This window comes from Seriola dumerili, unplaced genomic scaffold (assembly GCF_002260705.1).
Source record: "Seriola dumerili isolate Sdu_G_001 unplaced genomic scaffold, Sdu_1.0 BDQW01002273.1, whole genome shotgun sequence".
NCBI lineage: Eukaryota > Metazoa > Chordata > Actinopteri > Carangiformes > Carangidae > Seriola > Seriola dumerili.
Window position 1 is genome coordinate 1 of NW_019176528.1, and position 23,538 is coordinate 23,538.

A 23,538-nucleotide genomic window follows, 5' to 3' on the forward strand; every position below is an offset into this window, starting at 1 on the left:
ATGCCTTACTATACTTTGACGTTTTTATGACTTTTTATCTCTTATTATACTATGACTTTTTCATGCCTTACTATGCTATGACATTTTTATGACTTTTTATGCCTTACTATACTGTGACGTTTTTATGACTATTTATCTCTTATTATACTATGACTTTTTCATGCCTTACTATGCTATGACATTTTTATGATTTTTTATGCCTTACTATACTATGTCATTTTTATGACTTTTTATGCCTTACTATACAATGACGTTTTGATGACTCTTTATGCCTTACTATACTATAACGTTTTTATGACATTTTAAGCCTGACTATATTATGTTTTTCTTAGCTTTCATGCCTTACTATACTATGACGTTTTGATGACTTTTTATGCCTTACTATACTGTGACGTTTTTATGACTATTTATCTCTTATTATACTATGACTTTTTCATGCCTTACTATGCTATGACATTTTTATGATTTTTTATGCCTTACTATACTATGTCATTTTTATGACTTTTTATGCCTTACTATACAATGACGTTTTGATGACTCTTTATGCCTTACTATACTATAACGTTTTTATGACATTTTAAGCCTGACTATATTATGTTTTTCTTAGCTTTCATGCCTTACTATACTATGACGTTTTGATGACTTTTTATGCCTTACTATACTGTGACGTTTTTATGACTATTTATCTCTTATTATACTATGACTTTTTCATGCCTTACTATGCTATGACATTTTTATGATTTTTTATGCCTTACTATACTATGTCATTTTTATGACTTTTTATGCCTTACTATACAATGACGTTTTGATGACTCTTTATGCCTTACTATACTATAACGTTTTTATGACATTTTAAGCCTGACTATATTATGTTTTTCTTAGCTTTCATGCCTTACTATACTATGACGTTTTGATGACTTTTTATGCCTTACTATACTGTGACGTTTTTATGACTATTTATCTCTTATTATACTATGACTTTTTCATGCCTTACTATGCTATGACATTTTTATGATTTTTTATGCCTTACTATACTATGTCATTTTTATGACTTTTTATGCCTTACTATACAATGACGTTTTGATGACTCTTTATGCCTTACTATACTATAACGTTTTTATGACATTTTAAGCCTGACTATATTATGTTTTTCTTAGCTTTCATGCCTTACTATACTATGACGTTTTGATGACTTTTTATGCCTTACTATACTGTGACGTTTTTATGACTATTTATCTCTTATTATACTATGACTTTTTCATGCCTTACTATGCTATGACATTTTTATGATTTTTTATGCCTTACTATACTATGTCATTTTTATGACTTTTTATGCCTTACTATACAATGACGTTTTGATGACTCTTTATGCCTTACTATACTATAACGTTTTTATGACATTTTAAGCCTGACTATATTATGTTTTTCTTAGCTTTCATGCCTTACTATACTATGACGTTTTGATGACTTTTTATGCCTTACTATACTGTGACGTTTTTATGACTATTTATCTCTTATTATACTATGACTTTTTCATGCCTTACTATGCTATGACATTTTTATGATTTTTTATGCCTTACTATACTATGTCATTTTTATGACTTTTTATGCCTTACTATACAATGACGTTTTGATGACTCTTTATGCCTTACTATACTATAACGTTTTTATGACATTTTAAGCCTGACTATATTATGTTTTTCTTAGCTTTCATGCCTTACTATACTATGACGTTTTGATGACTTTTTATGCCTTACTATACTGTGACGTTTTTATGACTATTTATCTCTTATTATACTATGACTTTTTCATGCCTTACTATGCTATGACATTTTTATGATTTTTTATGCCTTACTATACTATGTCATTTTTATGACTTTTTATGCCTTACTATACAATGACGTTTTGATGACTCTTTATGCCTTACTATACTATAACGTTTTTATGACATTTTAAGCCTGACTATATTATGTTTTTCTTAGCTTTCATGCCTTACTATACTATGACGTTTTGATGACTTTTTATGCCTTACTATACTGTGACGTTTTTATGACTATTTATCTCTTATTATACTATGACTTTTTCATGCCTTACTATGCTATGACATTTTTATGATTTTTTATGCCTTACTATACTATGTCATTTTTATGACTTTTTATGCCTTACTATACAATGACGTTTTGATGACTCTTTATGCCTTACTATACTATAACGTTTTTATGACATTTTAAGCCTGACTATATTATGTTTTTCTTAGCTTTCATGCCTTACTATACTATGACGTTTTGATGACTTTTTATGCCTTACTATACTGTGACGTTTTTATGACTATTTATCTCTTATTATACTATGACTTTTTCATGCCTTACTATGCTATGACATTTTTATGATTTTTTATGCCTTACTATACTATGTCATTTTTATGACTTTTTATGCCTTACTATACAATGACGTTTTGATGACTCTTTATGCCTTACTATACTATAACGTTTTTATGACATTTTAAGCCTGACTATATTATGTTTTTCTTACCTTTCATGCCTTACTATACTATGACGTTTTATGACGTTTTTATGTCTTACTATACTATGACATTTTTATGACTTTTTATGCCTTACTATACTATGATATTTTTCTTACTTTTCATGCCTTATTGTACTATCACTTTTTTTACTTTTTAAATATTACTGTAGTATGACTTTTTATACGTTAGTATACTATGACGTTTTTCTTTTTGACATTTTAGGCCTTATTATACTATGAAGTTTGTATGCCTTACTATACCATGACTTTTTTTGACATATTTGACGTATTTTACTATGACGTTTAATCACATTTTTATGTCTTACTATACTGTGATGCTTTATTTTACATTTGTATGCCTGACTATACTATCATGATTTTTTGAAATTTTTATGCCTTACTATACTATGATCTTTTTATGCCTTAATATACTATTACATTTTATGACATTTTTATGCCCGAGTATAGTATGACTCATTATAAAAACATAATATAATGACTTACTATACTCTGACATTTTTATGACTCACTATATTATGACATTTTTAGGAGTTACTACACTACGACATTTTTTATGACATAGTATACTATGACATTCATTCATTTATGTAAGCTTTCCTCACCATCACTGCTAAAATTTGTGTCGTCAGGGCAAAATTAAGTGGCTCCTCTGGCCGAACAACTGGCTCTAGGCTGATCCCTACTTTTTCATCATGCCTGAACCGGTGATAGTTAAATGGATTACAAAAAACTTTGATGAGCTCTCCTGACCTGTGGCGACATTGATGATTCTGCTTTTTCTCACCCTCTTAATTTGCCAGATGAGTGTTTGGGTTGATGAATTGCAGTGCTTTGCTGTTCTTAAATTGGCTCAACTGCCAAATGATTTTTCCCTCATGGTCATTTATCTCTAAGCACAAACAGGAAATCAATTGATCGCTACAGGAAACATAGTGCATTGAAGATTTAAGACAGTTAACTGCCTACCTAATCTCAGACAAGAAAATAAATTTCCCTAGTTTTTTTTTTTATGTTGAGATGAAACCTCTTGGTCCTGCTGACATTAGGAGATATCTGGATTACAGTCAACACTAAAACCTAGAATTACTTATGTTTGTTGATAAAGTTGGTCAGTCAAGTACAATTATCAAAACTGGCGGTAGTTTGACAGTAAAACAGTGGAGTGGAATATCAGACAAAAACCCTGCAATAAATGCTCCCTTCTTGAAGGTTGTAATATTCAGTTTTGGTTGAAACTGTTTTTGAGGTGTTGATTCAACTTTATGATCATTCTGGAGGCTGTTGTTTATGGTGCAGTTGCATTGTGTTAAACTGGCAGATGTTTCTAATATTTCTGCAATGCGGGCAGAGGGCAGTAATACTAAACTCCAGCCTACAAATCCATATTCATAGGCTTTGTGTAAGAATAGCTACTTAACCTGAAAATTGTGGATTGACAAAATTGACTTGCCTGCTTCAGTGGAGGTAAATTAACAAAAGTAATGAACACAGAAGCAAGGTTAATTAAGAATTACATCCTGTTTAGTAACCACATGGTGCCAATAACCAGAACTAAGACTTACAGCTAAAGAAAAACAAACACAATCTTTGTTAACTTCTTTTATTAAGGATTTTCTTCTGTACAAGAGTGAGGAGTTTCTCTGTTCCAAGTTAGCTAGTCAGCAGCTCTGTACAACTGTCTGTACAACAGGATGTAAAACGTAACTGATGAGAAAATGTGTTAATGAAAACTTGTGGCTTTTGGTAGAAGGCAGGTCACAAGGTGAAACATGGATTGATTGAACACACATCTGCGCACGCACACACTCTTTAAACTATTTACAAAAAGATGACCGACTGGCTCTTGATACAGATAAGTAGAGCGAGACCAGCTAAAACACAATTCAAATAGTTATCACATAAAAAAAGTCTTTGAAAAGTCTTTCAAAGGGGGAAAACAAGAAAAATAAACTCAAAATCATCCATAAAAGACCCATTAAAAGGCCCATCTGGAGTTAGTTTATTTACAGTCTGGTTTAAAACAAAGGCTCTCTGCTATTAAATCACACAGTGTTGCTGACCTTATTGAGGTCAACCACATAAACCCCACCTGCTCTGTCAGTGCTGATAGTGATGCTGCCACTTCATCTGAAACCTCTGTCCTAATACAGAGACTGATCAGATGACACAAAAGGTGTTAAAACAGGAAAATGTTAAATTCTAGTTGGTCTCTGACAAAACTGACTTGACAAAAAAGAGATCTGAGCATTTTGTGAAATGCCAGGAAAACATACTTTACATAGGGGTGGTATATACTGTGTTTTGTGCCAGTGCTGCAACTCTTTAATTTTCCCTTTGAAAACTTGTTGGCATTACAATATAATTTCAAGCTTATTAGTTCTTCTCAATTCGGCTTTAATCATCAGTTGTTATTCTGTCTACTTATTCATTTAATTTTTCAGTTTCAATTAATTTTCTTTTAATTTCTCAGACAATGAATCACTATAATTTGTTGAAATGTGAAGCTGCACAAATAATTTATGTTATCATTCATTGCTATCAGATGGGCTGCAAATTTCAGGGGAAAAAAATGCTGACATGAAAACGTCACAGCGTGAAAATAGTCTTACTAAAAGGTTTAGTTTATTTGTTTGAGGGGCAGCTATACATCAGCCAGCCTTCATGGAAACAAAGATTTTAAGCTCACTTCACACTCGAACAAGGATTTAATGTTTGTTTGGACTTGACTCAGATCTTCATCTTCCCTTCAAAGTGCAAATCAGCTGAAATATGAGCTTGAGTGGCAGATACTGTAATGCTAACAAGTCAGGATAAACAAAAAAAAATCAAATGGCAGAGCAGCTTTGTCAGTCCAAACTAAAACAGATCTTCCCGAGCTGATGTCAAAAAATCATTTGACAAGCAGATATAAACCCTCTCTCTCTTTTGCTACTGCGTTATTTCGGTAAACTCTAGTTTCAAAATTATTTCAAGGCAATGTTTAAGGCCATTTTCCTTCCTATTCCATGTAGTTTCAAGGAAATTCCCAAGACCCTCAGCACTCGATTGACTTGATTTGACATGATCAACATGAAAGAAACTAAACTCATGCATGGGCCCGTGTAGTGTACAGTGTCATCATTTAAAAACAATAGTCATAAATAATAAACTATCAACAGAAAAACATGGTCAGTGTAGTTAAAAAAAAAAAAAAATCAGTTCAAGCTTACAGTACGTAGTGTGAGGAGTGTGCTGATCTTGCGGTTGTCTGTTGTAGATGGAAGTGCGTCACGATACATGTTTATTCCAAACAGATATGTGATAGCTCATCTTTATATACAACAGATCCATTATCCTCAACTTCAGTCAACCTGCAGATTTCTGGTTATGTAAATATGCCTTTACAGCCTGTAACCAGACCTCTGAATGGCTCGCTAAGATACAGTGACAAGGCTCACTTCACATTTTCTTAATGTTTGAGGAGTGTAAACTCGGGAGAATAAAAAACAACTCCAAAAAAAAGGTGGAAATACAAAGAAAAAGAAAATTGAATATGTCTGAGAAAAAATACAAATAAATAGAAATGTGTAGAAATGAACCCCTACATAAATGCCTTCCTGTTATATACTATATGTACTCTTCAACTCAATACTACAAGCCAGCATTTCCTCTGTTGCACCACTAGGGGGCATCCACAGTTACAGGTAGAGAGGAAAGGGGCCAGAAGGCAGCAGGTTCATGTAAACAACACAGGGAAAATGTGTTGAGAGACATTAAAACACAAGATGAAAAGATGCTTCAGGTGTTAGTGCGCATGAGCGACACACAGATGCAGCAGCAGAGAGGTGTGAATGTCAAGCTGCACTAGACAAGATCAGGATGAAAAAGCCAACCTTTGTCCCCCAAATCATTTCTTGCAATAACTATAACCAAGCACTCCGTCCTGAGAAGGATGAAGGAGTCAGTGTTGTTGTTTTCTTTTTGGGTCCTTTTAATATAAGAGATCTGGGTTGGACACACATTTGCATTCATTGTGTGTATGTTTATGCATGTACATATAACAGTGTCACAATCTGGTCCCATGTGGTCCATCCTCCTGGTTCTGGTAACAGAGTTTGGACTGGTCTAATCTGAGCTGCAATCACCATGTCAATACTAACCCTCATCTGAAAAACCTTCAAATTCTCAGTGGTGGTAACACATTTTACTTCTTTTCATGTGTGCTGTTAGTAAATTAAAAATTCTGTTTCATTTAGAAGAAATTAAGGCTCAGAGAATGATGTGTTTAGGCTTGATTGACAGGTGTCTCAGCCTATCACACTCAGCTATTGTGGTTGCTGCTCGCTTGGCCCAACTCAGTGCTGCCAAAATTTGGATTTTCAGGCCAAGTTAACCTTAACCCCAAAACCTCTAAAACTATATAAGTAATGTCCACATTTCTCTTCACTATGGATATGAACTGGATTGGTTCTGGTATGACTTGTAATGGAAAGTGTGCAGCCAGCACTGGTAGCAGCAGTGGATTGTGGTCTCCTGTTTGTTTTCAGCTTATTGACTTCTGGGTATTTGTCCACAGTTAATCTCTTTTACTTCTCCGTGCTCACGCACATTTCATCGTTTCGTCTTTGTTTACAGCAGGAAGGATGTGAGCCAAGACGGAGAACTGTGTCCCCATTGGTGAAAATGTGACAAGCTGTAATGTAAAATGTGCTGCGATTTCTGTTCCCTCAGCATGACAATTGCCGTTTCTGGAGGTGGCCTCAGGGTGTTGTTTTGTTGCTGTGGATAATGCACAAAGGCAAAAGAGGACACAATATCAAAACAACACATTAAAACTCGGGGTGGAATATACGAGCGGTGCAAAGGTGCAAAATCAATGATGTTTGTCTTGCTTTGGACTGCATCCTGTTCTAATTGCTCTCTTAATTGTTTTTAGGATCAAGCCACAGGCCTGCAAATTAAAAAATTGGCTTAGTGGTATCCTTCCAGATCCATTGATCAAACAATTTGTATTTTCTCCCTGCAAAATTAGATCCAATTAATTACAGAGCCTGATGGATTTTTGCTGTCTGCTGCTTTGGACTGTGCATGTATCATACCCCAAAACTCAAAGACACTGCCTCCTCATCCTCTTTTTCTTCTTCTTTTTAGACATGTCCATGTCTGCTCCCGAGGATCGTCTGCCTCCTGCCTAGTCGACACTCCAAACTCTCCCACCTCAAGGTCAGCTCTGGAGACTCTAATTTTGGGTCTGAGGATTGAAACGCCTCCTAGTTCAGTCCTAGTCCTCTTAGAGTGTGGGTCTAGTCCACTGTAGTCTGGCCTTCTCCAGATCCAGCTGTGAATGCATTTTAGGACTTCTGCTCGGCTGGGGCAGCAGGCGTGGCCAGACTCTCTGGCTTCACGATCTGGTAGGTGATTAAGTACTCTGGGTAAGCCTGGAAAACAAAAGAGTTATTTCTAGTGTTGAAACCACAACTTGATTAATAGAACAATAGAAAATGAAGAATTTTGATGATTGATTAATGGTTTAAGACCAATTATTTTAAAGACTGTTGCCCAGACATATTGAAAAAAACAATCCAAGAATTAATAGGTTGTAACACAACTTATTTCATACAACAGAGGTGTTTTACAGGCATGAACGGACAATACTGGTCAGCAAAAATTGTGTGTGTGTGTATATATATATATATATATATACACTGACCTGCTCTCCTCTGTAGATGACGTACTCTGCATACGCTAGGCCGTTGACACTGGGTCGACCTATAACAGAGTGGTGTCCAGGGGGGGCGTGGGCCATTTTCATCGCACTGAACTGAAGAAACGACTTACCCAGCGTCACTCTGCAGAACAGCATCTGCCTGTAAACACAAGGACACACACGCAAATTGAAACTGTTAATGGTAAGGTCACAAAAATGGACAATACCAGACATCACGTGCATAAATATATTTGTTTTATTACCGCTGCCAAAGAGATTATATTTTCACATGTGTCTGTTGGTTTGTTGGCGAGCAGGATTATGCAGAAATACCGATTTGCACCAAACCTGGTTGGAGGGATGGGGCACAGGCCAGGGAAGAACACATTCAACTTTGGTGCTGATCCGGTTAAAGAGGTAGAGCCAGGAATTTTTATGACTTTCCTCCGAGATAGGACATTTTTCAACACTTTTGTCAATTTCTCAGGAAATGATGATGTAAAAAAAAAAAAATCAGACGTATTTATGGTGTTGAAATCTATAACTTTGTACAATTTGGTGCTGATCCAGATAATCTGGACCTGACAGAATGTGTTGGATTGTTAGTGGAGGAATGCGCTCTACTGAGTGCCATTCTAGTTCATATTTATTATTCATAAAATCCTAACTAACTAGTAGTAACTAGTAATATGTCATATTTTTATATGCTTCATTGTGCTTCACTCTGTTACTTACTAATTACAGATGATAATTATCAAATTCCTGTTCTCTCCACTTGTTCCCCAATTCAATACATACTACATAATAATCTATGTGCTTTACTGTTTTGTATGAACAGGAGAATGATGGATGTCGATGAAACAGTGACTTTGGAATCCCTCTGCCAAGTAAGTAAAGATTGCATTCCATTTAAGAGAGCTGGTTCCATGGTCCTGGTCCTTTGCATGCTGGATCATTGTCATGGCTTACTGGGGACCTTGATAGAACTGAGCCATTGTGTAAAAAAAAAAAAAAAGTTTCACCTTTGCTTTTCCTGCTATGACAAGTCAAAAATATCTGCTGTGGAAAAGGTGTGTTAGACTTAGTATTAAATTGGGACACAGGTAGTGACCAGTAGTTCTTCCCCTCTGCACAGAAAAGTGAAAGTTGTTTGGAAAAAACTGGCCACACTGGCAGAGAAAATACATTTTACCTAAACGAATAAAAAATCTCACCTGTGGCACACGTAGCAGGAGCGGTCTTTGTGCGTGGGACATCCCGTGCCTCCACCAATCCCATACACATACTGATTGCTTTTGGAGGAGTTCTCAGCAAAATAGATGCCGGCGCCAAACATGCCGCCAATGTAGGCGTGACGCTCGTCAAAGCCCTTATGGATGATGGCATTGATGAAGGGGGAACCTGACGGGAGCAATTTTTAAAAAGTGAGAAGGGAAAATTTCCAAAGAGTCTGCCTGCAGAGCTCTGAATCTGTTTTTGTTCTGGCTTCTAAAGAAATTTCACTTTCTGACTGTCCTGTTGAGAAAATTAGCATAAAAGCATAGTGTCTCCAATGACGTGATGTCTGCATTCACCATCACCTGCAATTGCTAAACCTCCCCTTTTAGAAAACGTTCCAAACAGCTCAGTTCTCCAGACTGTGAAGCACAAATGAAACACAAGAATAAAGAGTACAGCTGAGGTAGATACTGTTTGACTAAGTGTTATCCTGGGAGACCCATGATCCAAAAGATTTAGCATACCTAGTATGATCATTGGTGCCAGATACAGTTTGAGGCATCACGGAAACCTGACAAACTTCCTGAGATTTTCTAATCTACAGTGTTTAAAGTAAAGAAACAGCACTCGGCTGCAGTCCTGAGGGTTTTGTCCTGAATGAGCCTTGTGGTTGAAAAGGGACATGGAAGATTAATGCGATTCGTTCAAGCTTGAGGTCAGGCCGCAAGAAGGAAAACATTGCAGTACAAAGCAGAGTTCATTTCAGAGCATACTAATGGTTGAATCTGTGTTTTACTTGTGTCAACTAAGAGGAAGTGACTCAAGCTGCAGGGGAGATGTGATCAAGACTTACTGAAGAGGAAAACTGTCACTAGGTCGGACAAACTAGTTTGTCTTGTGACGTGCATCTCCAACTTGGATTTTGCTGTATTTTTACAATTTCTCATCCAGCGCCCACATTGTTTAAATAGCAAATACACTTGTGCTCTGGTCTGAAGTGAGTGGCGCAGTATTTTACTGTTATTTTACAGAGCATTATCAAGGGAATAATATGCGGCTACATAGGCGAGCGCACGACGCACATTCACTCTTGTGGCAGAGTGAGCTGAGAATGAACTTTAGATAGTTGGATAAGTCAGGTGGACTATCAGAATTCAGTCTCAGAAGGCCGGAGTTTCTTTGTGGCATATTGTCTGTTGCACAACGCTAAGAGACATCCTTGACGCACGAGGCTCTGCAGAGAAGTGTTCTTTCTTTCTTTACTGACCCGTAAATCACGTAAATGTGTCCACAGCTCCATAATAAACCGAAGCTGTACCACAGCTGTCTTTATGTTCTCTGAGGGGGGTCTATACTGTTTGTCCCACATATACCACAGCAGTTCAACAGCTTTTACAAATACACAGACTTGAATTCTTGTAAAGAAAAAAAGAAGTGACAAAATACAAAAATGTTCCACTATGAAAAATTATCAATAAAGCCTAAATGGTAGTAGCATTAAATGTGAACTGTACATGATGAGGAACCCCCACCATGCTGCCCTTTATTTACCATGAAACAGCATGCGCTCGTTGTGGTGGTTGTGGTTCTCGTCTGCAATTTCCTTTTGTCTGTGTGCATATCTCTCCCGAAGCTTCTTATTCACCACCTTCTGAATCTGCAGTTAGAGGGAGGAATGAAGAAGGAAAAATATGTGTCAGTTCTGCTGTGGATTAAGAATTACATTTATTCAGATAAGACACCGTATTTAAAACTGGCAAACCCTTTACAAGTTAATTAGATCCAAGTCCTTTTTTGTGGTCATAAAGAGAGAAAACTGGTCCCTGTGCCTGTGTTTTGAGTCCATACCTTAATGATGTTGTACCGGCTGAAGACTCCGCCTGCGTTGCCTCCATCGCGGTGTTCTCTGATAGTGCTCTGTAGCTGAGGAGGAAATCAAGAGTCAGAGGACATTTATTTTCATTTTTTTTTAATTAAAAGGGTAAATGTGTGGGATAAAAACCCTAATGCAAGGCAGTTCCCATGTATGTTGATCAGAAGGCGATTCAACAGCTCTCTGGCCTGCATTAGCAGAGTTAATGATGACTCACATCTCAGTGAAAACCCTACAAGTAATATCCAGTCGCCACCTCAATGAAAAAAATCCAAACTAGTTTTTGAATTTCTTTTCTCAATTCTGTAAAGATTAATTATCTGGTGCTTCAGCTGTTACTGACTGGTGCACAAAAAATATGGATCACGAGAGCCATTTTGTCAGTGATAAAGTGAAGCAGCAACTCATTCAATCAGAGCAGATACCTCGACGATGCCTGTGGGAAATTTAGAACAATGCAGCTGCAAAAGTGCGGCATCAGCAGTGATAAAGAAAGAACTGCTTACATTTGGATTTACAACATGATGGAGCCATTTGAACAAACTTTGGTCTGACACGGATGCAGTGATTACCGTCCTTCACAAAATGACTTATCTTCCTAATGACTGAAATTATTGATGTCTATAAAATAAAATTCTGGTGTTGCATATGCAAAAGCAGTTCACCAACATTTTCTGAAATTACCGGCACAGTCCAGAGAGAGCTCACGTCAATCGTTTTTCAACATCTTAAGTAAAAAATTACAGTTTAAATTACCTGTTAAATTTCTGTTAACATGTGACGGTCCCCATTAATTTCAGACTCATTCACGATGATATCTGCTGTCTCCTTGAGTTACTGCTTTCATTTACGAGAGCAACACAGTCAGCCGAGCAGTTACACTAATATGGAGCTGCTTTGTACAGAGGGTTGCTGTGCCGTAGAGACACTGTGTGGTGTGTCCTTTAGCCAGATGTCTGAAACTACTAATGATGGACATATACAAATTTAAAATTATGACCTAACTTAAAATTCTATCATCTAATTGGGTGTCTCTATATACATCTGTTTTTGTGTAAATTAAGTTGCATGTGTGTGTAAAAGTGTTTGCATACCTCCTCCTCCACAGACTGGAATTCCTTGTCATCCGGTGCAAGGTCGATCAGCACGGTGCCCTGGCTGGAGCAGTGGAACGTCAGGTATGGGTTTGCACCTACAAACGCACATTTCAAAAGTGAATCAAGCGAAGAATAAATGACGCCACTGAGCTTTCAGGTATCTCGTCCACAGATCATGTACTCGAATTTCGAATCATGTTAACATTTTAAGTTTATGGCCTACACGCATATTCACACATATAACCAAAGGGTTTGACGTATATATGTAAAATAACATTTTGGATGTTAAATTGTTACAAAACAGATTTACTCAATATCACATTAATATTACATATTCATTTCGTTACAACACAATAAATCGGATTATAAGGTCTGTCTTAACTTCCAAGTTCTCAGCTTGTAAAAGCTAATTAAAGCTCCAAAGGTAAATCTCAACACTAATGTGCTGACATTCTGTTAACTAGTTGTAGTTTTCATTGTGTACTGTGTTATGTGTGAGTGTGTCTGCGCATCCTGACCTTGCTGACCTCCCAGCAGCCTCTCGATGCCCTTGATGAGTTTGTGTCTGTGACCATAAGCGTTGATGCCGATCTCTTTCAGCTCCTCGTGACCCATGTCTGCCAACACATCCAGCGAAATCTGCCGCAAAAACAGCGACAAACAAGCCATGTCAATCTCGTGTATGTTTCTGTCTGCTGCCAAAAGAATGTAAATTGCTAATAAACTAACCCATTATAATTCTATTGTGCAACAACGACTCTATCCATACATCTGTTAACTAAATCAAATGTTGTTGTACTGTATTTAACTGTAGAACTGCACAAACTTCAACGGAAACAACAGCAGGTCTCGCTGTAACTGGTCGTCAAAATTGACAATAATCAATAATGAGTTCAGTGATCTAAGCAGTACTGCAGAGACAACAGAGTCAAACAAATATTCATGAGAGAAAGACAGAAACAGCCTGAAGAAAAGGTCAATGGAATAGATGACAATAATCAAGCTATTGATATGTAAATTGATGATGGTGAGTTTGTTCAGGGAGAACAAAGATGAGATTCATGCTGGAGGCTGAGATTACTCCACTTTTCAAACGGTAACCTTTACCTACTTCCCTCTGTGCTGCTGTGATTACTGTTACAGGTGTAAATCATTGCAGCATAAATAACTCTGCTGGGAAAACAGCAGCAACTTAAATTTTCTCTGACACCAAAAGTTCATATCAAAAACTCCGGTGTATTTCGTAAATCGCAGCAGCCAAGAGATGAGAAGTTCGTCTTTTCACATCTGCAGAAGCCTGTTTTGTCTCTCTAACAGTTTGTGTCACAGCCAATGTGATGCAATCCCCTCAAACACCTAATAAAAGTCACAGATCAGCCCGGCTGACACTTCAAGCTGACACCTCAGTTAAATTTTTAAAAAGCCGTAAAAAGTTGCATCAGAGCAATCTGCCTCTGTAAATAGTCCATCACATCCATCTAAATAACTTCTTGTGATTCCTGCAAGAGTTTAGCCTCATGACTGAGTAATTTCAAAACCCCAATTATGTATAACTTTAAGTCTTAACGGGTGAGTTATATTAAAATTCACCCCCTGTACAGTTGTCATGAAGGAGGAAATTAGCCGTAGAGACCAAAACAGTTTTTATTGTACCAGGCTGTAAACTTGTTGATTTCTGCTGTAAAGTTGGCCATTTTGACATGGGAGTCTTTGGGGATTGACTCGCTTTTGGAGCCAGACTCAAGCGGCCATTCCAAGAACTGCAGTTTTTGGTACTTCCATGTTGGCTTCATTTTTCAGCTCCAGAGGTTGCCTCTTAGATTCACACAGCAGGAAGTTGATAGAAGTTATTAATTACTACAGTTAAAAAATTAAGTGTTTCTTGTATTTAGTTTTAACACAGTATTGTGATTCCAATTTAAATTTTTACTTTGGTTGTAGACACATAATAAGTAAAATTCAGGTTTTGTGATCATCAAATATATTAAATGGAGTCCTTGTTAATGTTATTCTGAAATTAAAGAACTTTTCTGTTAACACCCAGCTTACTCTCACCCCCATCTCTTCATCTGAATATTAATGAAGGCTTGATCCCCTTTAGGGACACCAATAATAATATAACACATGCACACACACACACAGCCTTCTAAGCTTAGCCTTTTGCCAGCTGTCACCTTTCAGTTTCTATTTCTATTTCTGTCTCTCTCTCTGTCTGTTTTCTCCTCTTTCTGTCACCCCATCTGTCTCAGTGACTCTCTTTCTATTTTCTCCATCTTTCTCCTTAAGCCTTTCTCTGTTTGTCTTAAATTTTCCTCTTTGTTCTCTCTCTGACCTTTCTCTGTCTACAGTGCATCGCACTCTAACTAATCCAGTATATCTTTCCTTTTTGTTCTGCTTTTTTAAAATTAACAATTGCAAAATGGAGCAAAAACAAGGGGAGGGAAAGTGATAAAACAAATGAGTTTAAAACAAGGCTGTGTTAAGAGGTAACTTCAGGTTAAAGAATTATTAGTTGGATAGTTACATTTTGAAAAAAAAAAAATCAAAAATGTATTTAATTTAGTTGCAATTTGAAGCTCTTTTGAAGATTTGTGTCTCTCTCTCTACCAACACCATTCCCAGACACATGAAAAGGTGTGTGTTTGTGTGTACCTGTTCCCGCTGGAAGATGTCTCGGAGGTGTTCGAGCCCCAGGCTCTTTAAGAACTGGTTGATAGTCATGTCAAGGAGAGCTGCAGAGACACAGTAATGCCAGCAGTTATCAGAGGATGCCCAGCTGTTACACATGTTCACATTCACAACATCCGTGACATCTTAGTAGGACTTTCCTCATTTCAAAAGAATCAGCTCCTGATTTAGGACTCAGTGTGTGTGTGTGTGTGTGTGTGTGTGTGTAAACATACTTTCCCCTTCCTTTCTGTCGGACCCGGATGCTCCGTCAGCGGTTCCAGTGGCCCCGCCCACTGTGATGTCACTGAGGGGTGTGGTCAGGTTGTCTATGCTGCTGGCTGCAGACAGGCAGGAGGGGGATGGAGAGGGAGAGATGACCACGCCCCCTGCTGCACCTGCACCAACCACAGTCGCACTCACCTGAAGGTGGGAGAGAGAAGATTTTGTTTAAAGAGCCAATAAGTCAAATTTTATTGTTAACTACTTTTTACTTTGCTTTTTTACAGTGTGCACACTTCAACTATCTCAACACCTTCAACTGATGATTTCATCTGCTCTTCACTGTTTTACAGTTTAGCCGACATTTCAACTTTTATTTCTAACTGTCCAAATATCAGAGGTTCAACTGCCGCATCTTTTGCACTTTGAGGATTCAAGTCAGCTGGTACTTCAGTTGCTTTCATCTCTTACACTTCAGCAGAAACGTCAAATGCTTTCAGTTTCAGTTCACTGAATACTCTCACACTAAATGTATTGTTGGTTTTTTTCTAGCTGCAATCACAGAATATGTCCACCACAGGACATGTTTCAGCTGAACACGCTCTGTCACTGCAGTACTTGTATTAAAGAGTGAGGATTACTTACCACAGTGGCCTGTGGTTTTAAACAGCTTGGCAGGGCATCTGGTGGCATGGCGTCAATCAGCAGTGCTCTGATATCATCAGCCTGCAACAGACAAAGAGACAGACAGAAATTCAGAGATTCCACCTAAAACTACCAACTCACTATTTGCTTGTACTTTTTCATACAGTATTATTCCACACATAAAGTCAGCGTCTGAAGTGACTAGTAGATTTTTACAGTAGATCACGCAGAAAGTCAGCTGCCACGTTTGATAATAGCTTATTTAGACAAAAGCAAATGAATGGGTTACAGAAGTACTTCTGTCTTCTGTCTTCGCTCTTTTTTTCCATTTTAAATACTACCATGCTCTCAGTAGAAACAAAGCATCGCCTCATATGTGTTGCCATTTCTAAGTAATCAAACCAGGATGCAAGAGGCTTGCTTTTTGCTGGTTTAGAAGTTAACCATTCAGTGGCTCCTCAGGCCAAGCAGGACAGCGTAAATAACAGCCAACGTGAGGAAGAAATCTCATCCTAAATGAGTGGCGGGTACAGGTTCCTGCTTTGAGAACTTTTACATCTGCATCAGGGAAGAGAGCCTTGAAGAGGTTAATGCTTGCTCTATAAACTCGAGGCACTGTCTCATTCAGTTTCATGTTATCCAAAGACTCCACTATTTAAAATCAAAGCTCCATTAAGATGTTTCCAGATATACCCTCACAGTGTGACAAAAGCAACATGACAGAGGCAAATCTCCTCCATAGCCTCGCTCTCTGTCCCAGGTTAAAGAAGATTCCGGACAAGATCTCTAACGTTCTTACGATCCACATTGAACCTGATCCTGTGTTAATCGTGCTGGGAGCTTCAGATTCCACATCTGTATTGAGAAGAGCACAAAGGCAGCTTCTTTCCAATGGTTAGATTACGGCCAGAAAAAATTGATTCTGACGTTTTGGAGCGGAGTGTCACATTTTAACAGGACCTGGCGGCCCCTCGTCTGTTACCTAAAAAACAACCCATGGTGGATATTCCTTGTCCATCATTATTTCTCACCTCTTCTTCTTATTTTCCATTGCAACCTTTACTGTCATATACAAATGTACTGAGCAGAAGGAAGGGAGGGAGGGTTTATTAAGAGTATATTTTCTTTGTAGACTGTGTTTTCCTGTCCTACATCATGAAATCTTTTTTTCATTCAATAAAACATACTTGACAAGAAGCGAATGATATCCCATGTGAATGAGGCCCAATACTGTGAATGATTTCTGAGAAAGCCTTGCATACCGTTGCCAAGTCCAGCGGCGTCTGTCCCTCCTGGTTCTTCATAGTTGGATCGGCTCCATGGGCCAGTAGCAGGGCGCAGAGCTGAGTCCGCCCCTTCTGGGCCGCTTCGTGAAGGGGGGTAAACGCCCACTTGTCTGTGGCGTTGACGCATGTGTTGTACTTGATCAGCAGGGCGGCTATGTCCACGTGCTGGGCACAGGAGAGGAGGTAGCCATGAACAAGAGGAAGAGTGTGGAGGTGGTGATGACCCACACAGAGAGGAGAGGGAGAAAGAGGAGAGATGGGAGAGAAAAGCAGAAGACAGATAAGAGTTGAAGAAAACGAGAGCAGACAGAAGAGAAAGTAGTGAGAGGACGGAAAAAAGACAACAGTTATAAAAGCATTTAACGAGAGCAAATGTGTGAAGGGTGGTGAATTGGTGCTGTAAAAATCGTGATCAGAAAAAATTTAATATGTTAGATTCTCTGGAACAGAAATTGTGAATTATTAACTTTTCCCGCCGGTCCTTCCTTTCTTTCCTCTCTTTCCTCTCCTTTTCTCTCATTGTCTCCAGCTCCCGTCTTAGCATCAAACACAATGTAGCTTGTTCCTGGGTAACAGTGGGAGATGCTACTGTGTGTGTGTGTGTGTGTGTGTCACAATATGTTTGTGTGTCCCCAAAATACAGAGCACTTCAAGTTTTCATTCAAACATGTGTTTGACTCTGACAGTAGCAGAATGCTGTCTAGCTATAAGTAGCGTGACTCTACCACAACGAGGGACTCCAGATGAAGGAAGAATCCCATGCATGCACTGCTTCAGAGATGTGAAATAGTATTGATAACAGTGATCATTTCACAGGGGAAATAGAGTAGAAATAAAAAAAGGTCCTTACAGTCCCTTATCAGATATCTGCAGCCGTTTAGTGGGCTGTGAAAAGCAAAAAGCTGCATAGCGTCGCAGTTTTTGAAATCCCATCGTGAATATGTGGATCTAAGCTACAAAATAAAATGGATCTAAGCTACAAAATACATACCACATGTGATATGGACTTAAAGGCTCAAATAAGAATTTATTAAGAATGCCTTTACAACTAATGACCTTCATGATATTCACTTTAGCACGAACAACAATAAGATAAAACAACTGAAAGGTAGTCAAATAGTCAGTTGTATCTTACCAAAAGGTATTCACTCATTCATTCATTTATAATTCAGAGAAAAGCAACAAATGCTCACTGAAAAGCTGGAAGCAGGGCATTAACTGATTAATGATGAATTGAGAATTAAGCCAATTAATGACTAATTATATCAATGTTACATTAAGTTAAAGAGATACTGAGTTCATACTTTTTAGGAGTTGCAAGAACACCTCTGAACTGAACTCAAGTCTGCAGTGTGTGTGTGTGTTTGTGTGTGTGTGTGTGTGTGTGTGTGTACGTCTTACCCCGTATGAAGCAGCATTGTGTAAAGGTATAAGCCCTCCTTTGTCCTGCGCATTCACATCGGCTCCATGTTCCAACAGATACTCTGCTACCTCCAAATTGTTATAGCCAGCTGGAGAGAGGGGTGGGGGTTGGGTTGTATGGAAAACACAGCAGGACAGAAAGAAAGAATGGAGGAGAGAGAGAGTCCGATACATAGAGGAAAAGAGGAGAAACAAAAATGTAGTCCAGTAATGAAAGAGAAGGGACGAAAGAGAAAGAAACAAGAGACATGTCAGCTGCAGCGTGACAGCATATTATCATCTTTTCCTTTTACAAGCAAGTACATCCAGGCAGAGGGTGTGTGGGTGTGTGTCTAAGTGGTCAGATCTATGAATATATATATATATCACACAGACCTTCAAAGTGTCAAAGTGTTTTCCAGCAATTTCATAACTTTAAAAGTGCCAGTCTTCAAAACATTTTTTAATTGAGATATACTGTACACAATTATCATACAAAAGCCCAGTCTGCTCAAGAAATTATCTATAAATACAGAGTCTAAAAACGCACACAAGTGGATGAAGGCAAATCAGTTTTTCCCATCAGAAAAGGATGGAGAAGATGCTGCAGGAAAACAGGTAAAAATACAAAAAAAGTAACAAGTTGTCACAGAATCTTTCTGTGGTGCACAAATGTAATCTTCACATTATTTATGTCATCAAAAATCTTGACAGAAATTACAACAAAAGCTAGTTATATGTAAATATAAAATTCTTTCTGTATGATTTGAAGGTCTAAGTGGTTGAATTATGTTAATGTGAACACGTATAAACGCTGCCACACTTTCCATTTTCGTATTTGTTCCCCTTCGTGTTTTGTGTATTTTTTATCCGCAATTGTATCAGCACAGTATTTGTGAATCTCAATATGGATTTGTGTGTGCTGTGAGCTGCTACAGCAGAATGATGTGTCTCTTGTTATCTCTGAGGCTGATGTTATCCTGATTACAGATATGGAATAAATACATGAGCTCGTGTGTGTGTGTGTGTGTGTGTGTGTGTGTGTGTGTGTGTGTGTGTGTGTCTGTGTGTCTGTGTGTGTGTACTTTGATGACATATTTTCTATGCTATCAGGATTTAAAAACTGCATGAAGTTTTTGAGAGATCCAAGGTGATTTTAGTGGTAATGTAGTGTGATCATAATATAATAATTGTGACAATACAGTCTTTTAATTTGGTAAATTATGACATAGTTATAGATGATAAATGTTCTCATCTAAATCTCAGCAAAGAGGCGGATATATGTGATTATTTACATGAATTTTACACCACTCCACCAAACATCTTTCAGCATTACAGTCCAGTCACAACTGAGTCATCTATCATTCAAAATAAAGGTCAGTGCATTGAGAGTGGGACGGATGCACAGCACTTATCACCCTTGTGCTTGCCTTCCTTCACAGCCTCCCTATGCTTTTAAGAATTGATTTTTAGATGGTGCTGATAAACTTTTATGGCACTGCAATGTGAGACCCCAGTTATATTTTCAACTGGTTGATCCCCTATGAGGCACAACAAACACCGAGATGCTCAGGTAAGGGTCTCCCAGGGGGTCCTGTTCCCAGTACGTGCTATATTACCAAGGGCCTTTCACTCTGGGCCCCTTCAGCTGTTGAGCTCTATTGTGTGTTTTTATTTTTTATTTTAATTGACTCCCTTTTTAAAAACATATATTCCTTGTCCATTATTATTTTTCACCTTGTGTTCCATCGCAACCTTCACCATAATATACAATGTCCTGAGCTGAGGGGAGGGAGGGAGGGAGGGTTTATTAAGAGTGTATTTTCTTTTGTTAGTGTTTATGTTGGACATTATTTGTTGTATTCTCTGAATGAAGATGTAGACTGCGTTTTCCTGTCCTATATCATGCAAATTTTTTCACTCAATAAAACATACTTGACAAAAACCACAAAAAATGTTTTTTTATTTTGTTACTATTCTTCTGCCTTGTTACCTCATTATCTTCTCTGATTCACTTTGTTGTTTTTACTGTAAATCAAAAAGCGCGACTCTATGGCACTGTTACTATGTCAACAATTAATCATAACCTGGCCTGGTGGTGACATGAAGAAGTTCATATTCCACAATGATATCAAAACTGGAGTGCGGTGGTGCACCTGTGAACTGAAAGTGTTGTATCAGCCCAGCCACCCAAGTGATCAGATAAGTGATCTGAGTGCTAATCCTTCTGCATGTGATTATGAAAAATGGTGTCATCAAAAATTATTGATAAATTGCTGTCGCCCCAACCTGCCTGTCTACGAACAGTGTTTTTGCCCTCAAGACTTTACTAGCTGTCTGGTGTTAATTGCCTCGCTCTTGGCACCGCTCTGAGCTAAAATCCCAAGAGGTTGGCTTTTAGTGAGATACTGGAGCCGGAGTGATTGGCACCAGCAAATATACCATGTGCAAAGTCACTTAAATCCTACAAACTTCAGCCAAACAGCAAGTAAAAACCTCTGGCTTTAATGTGTCTGCAAAGTGAGCTTTACATATTCAGGGCTTGCATTTATTAAGATGAGCTGTGACTGTGTGTTGGTGTGCGCAGCTTTGTGTTTTGTGTTTCTCCATGCATATTTACCTGCCAGGTGCAGCGGGGTGGAGTTGCGTCCCTGCGTATCCCGACAGTTGATGTTGTCGGGGCTGCATAACTTCTGCACCCTGGCCAGGCAGCCTTTCTTAGCAGCGTCCAGCAGTGCAGCATCTCCTCTCAGCAGGTCCTGGATATCGGTGTCGCCATCCTTCACCAGGTCCAGAGGCGTGTTCCCGTCTCGGTTCTTCTTGGTGGGGTCCGCTCCGTGCTGCAGAGAGGACGCAAGCATGGAGGAGGTTGGTGTAAAGGACGGACCGACGGAGAGACAAGCAGATGTGCACGCTAACATCTAAGGTTTATCCATCTTAAAAGTTCTTTTTAGTGAAATGCCGAGCCAAAAGACAACGATTTGAGGACACTGACTGTCAGAGCAAAACATTAGCTGTGATTAACATAAATCTAAAAAATATCAGTCCTCGAAATCCCTCATCGTTCCAACCCCGTTGGCGGAGTTTCAAGTGACGAGTGAGAACAGGATGAAGGTAATTCACCAGAGAGAAGAAGAGAGGGAGAGACGAAGGGAAGTAGAGAGGTGAGGACAGGACATCCAGTGAAGTAGAAAACACCACACACTCAGGAGACTGGAGAGTGGCAAGTAGACATTTTCATCACTCAATGGTCTCCTAGGTTACGGTTTAACTTGTCATTTCATTGTAAGTTTTGAAATCCGCTCATTAAAATTGGATGTTGTGGGACCACTCCCCTGGGTATCCACTGCTGGCCTGGAAATGTCCGTCTCTTATGGCAGTATGGATAGTTTTTTAAAAATTTTTTCTAACCTATCTGTGTTACATTTTTCTGTCCTACTTCTCCGTATCTGTTATCCCCTTGCCGCTGTTGTAATCACATTCTCGCTGTAATTTATTCACTATCCAGGAAAATTAGAATAGAAATAATTGGGGACATTTACATATAAATAAATGTCAGTTTTGTTACTCCTTCATTGAATTCAGCCTATATTCAGTTCCTGAAAGATTTGTAGTAGTCAAGGATAAGAGGAGCTGGGTATTCATCCTGAACAGTGACACCATGACGGAGGAAGAAAAAAAAAGAAAAAAAAAAAAGCCCCTCAGAGAAACTCCGAACAAGAAGATGCTGCTTGACTGACAGTCGGTTTCTTGCAAGACGATGACACGATCACTCCCCAGACCTCCAGCCAACATCGTAAGTCATTCTGAGTTCACACATTTCATGGCAAGTGCTAATGAGGCAGATTCTTCTTTAATTGAGGAGAAAGTCATTATGTTCTCGCACTTCTTCCCTGACAAAGAACATGCTAATATGCATTTTGTATTTCTCACTACATCCTTACAGAATATCAGAGTACTGCGAGAAAAAGCAGCAGAGTTTTATTCTGAGGACAAACCCAACACAAAAAAGGGACAATGGGAAGTTGATAACAAACAGAGGAGACAAAGGAAAACCTACTGCTGAACTCTGGAGTAGATTATTCAAAAAGAGGGAACAGTTACTTCCAGAGGCCATGGCAGATTAACACCAAAGTGTGGGAACACTCTGTTACTTGTGTGTGCCTGTGTACTTATGTGTTAAAGGGTGAAATGAAGGCGCTGCCGTGTGTTACAGAAGAATCGCAAACACAAGCCTAAAATCCAACCGAAATCTGCCAGTACGACATTTTTCAAACAAGCAGAGTAAAAAAAAAAAAAAAATCCACCCTGGACAATTGATCATCTGTCTGTGTTTCTAACCTCTGCCTCCAGTCCTCTTATTGCAAGAGCCGAACCAACCGTCAGATCAGTGAGTGTGGCCTCAGGGAGCCACTGTTTCACTGAACTCAAGGACTGTTTCTGAGAGCACTGACTGGGATTTATCTGCACACGGCCACACACGGCTCACACACGTTTGTTGCATATGGAACCTACGTAACCTCTCTTATTATAAACACCCACTAAGTTGTTCTAGCCTTATGTCGGATGTACACAAACAAAGGTGTTAGGAACTACAGATGGGTGACAAATGAAAGGGAGAACTCTACTGCAGGGATGATTCTTCCAAATGATTTTCCCCCATGACAGTGGTCCAAAACCTCCTACAGATGATCATTCACGAGATATTTACATTCGTCAAACCATTCAGTGATCCCAAACCCTCTGTTGCTCCACTCGTTCATTCCGGTGTTTCCTTCATGTGTAACTCACATCCACTGCCAAAAACTGTCAACTATCAATACTCTGGACAACTGTTGTGATGTGGCACTCACCCCCTTACGGTCACAAAGCGTTTCAAGAATCCACCCTCTTTCCTTG

At 38.6% G+C, this 23,538-nt stretch overlaps 2 protein-coding genes across 2 annotated transcripts in view; both read right to left on the reverse strand.

Moving 5' to 3' along the window:
- Positions 1 to 4,130: 4,130 nt before the first annotated feature.
- On the reverse strand, positions 4,131 to 16,019 carry LOC111239304 (tankyrase-1-like). Its single transcript, XM_022769151.1, has 10 exons — positions 15,953 to 16,019; positions 15,322 to 15,508; positions 15,071 to 15,150; positions 12,937 to 13,057; positions 12,416 to 12,513; positions 11,297 to 11,371; positions 11,000 to 11,105; positions 9,445 to 9,631; positions 8,234 to 8,390; positions 4,131 to 7,961 (listed from the first exon to the last, which is right to left on the reverse strand). The coding sequence occupies exons 1-10, from the start codon at positions 15,998 to 16,000 to the stop codon at positions 7,875 to 7,877; spliced, it is 1,146 nt and encodes a 381-aa protein (XP_022624872.1). The 5' UTR covers positions 16,001 to 16,019; the 3' UTR covers positions 4,131 to 7,874.
- LOC111239306 (tankyrase-1-like) overlaps positions 16,009 to 23,538 on the reverse strand; it is a 37,307-nt gene continuing 29,777 nt past the window's right edge. The window contains exons 13-17 of the mRNA XM_022769152.1: positions 21,260 to 21,479; positions 18,640 to 18,749; positions 17,215 to 17,403; positions 16,752 to 16,807; positions 16,009 to 16,033 (exon numbers count right to left, since the gene is read on the reverse strand). Of these exons, the coding sequence (XP_022624873.1) occupies positions 16,009 to 16,033; positions 16,752 to 16,807; positions 17,215 to 17,403; positions 18,640 to 18,749; positions 21,260 to 21,479 (600 nt within the window). The remainder of the gene's footprint in view (positions 16,034 to 16,751; positions 16,808 to 17,214; positions 17,404 to 18,639; positions 18,750 to 21,259; positions 21,480 to 23,538) is intronic.

Excerpts from the sequence above, each read along its gene's own strand:
- LOC111239304 (XM_022769151.1), bottom strand. The coding sequence starts at position 16,000 with ATGCCACCAGATGCCCTGCCAAGCTGTTTAAAACCACAGGCCACTGTG. Across the intron at positions 15,151-15,321 it reads CGACAGAAAGGAAGGGGAAA|CTCTCCTTGACATGACTATC; the intron begins GTATGTTTACAC and ends GTGTCTCTGCAG. Across the intron at positions 8,391-9,444 it reads TCCTGCTACGTGTGCCACAG|GCAGATGCTGTTCTGCAGAG; the intron begins GTGAGATTTTTT and ends TTGTGTTTACAG.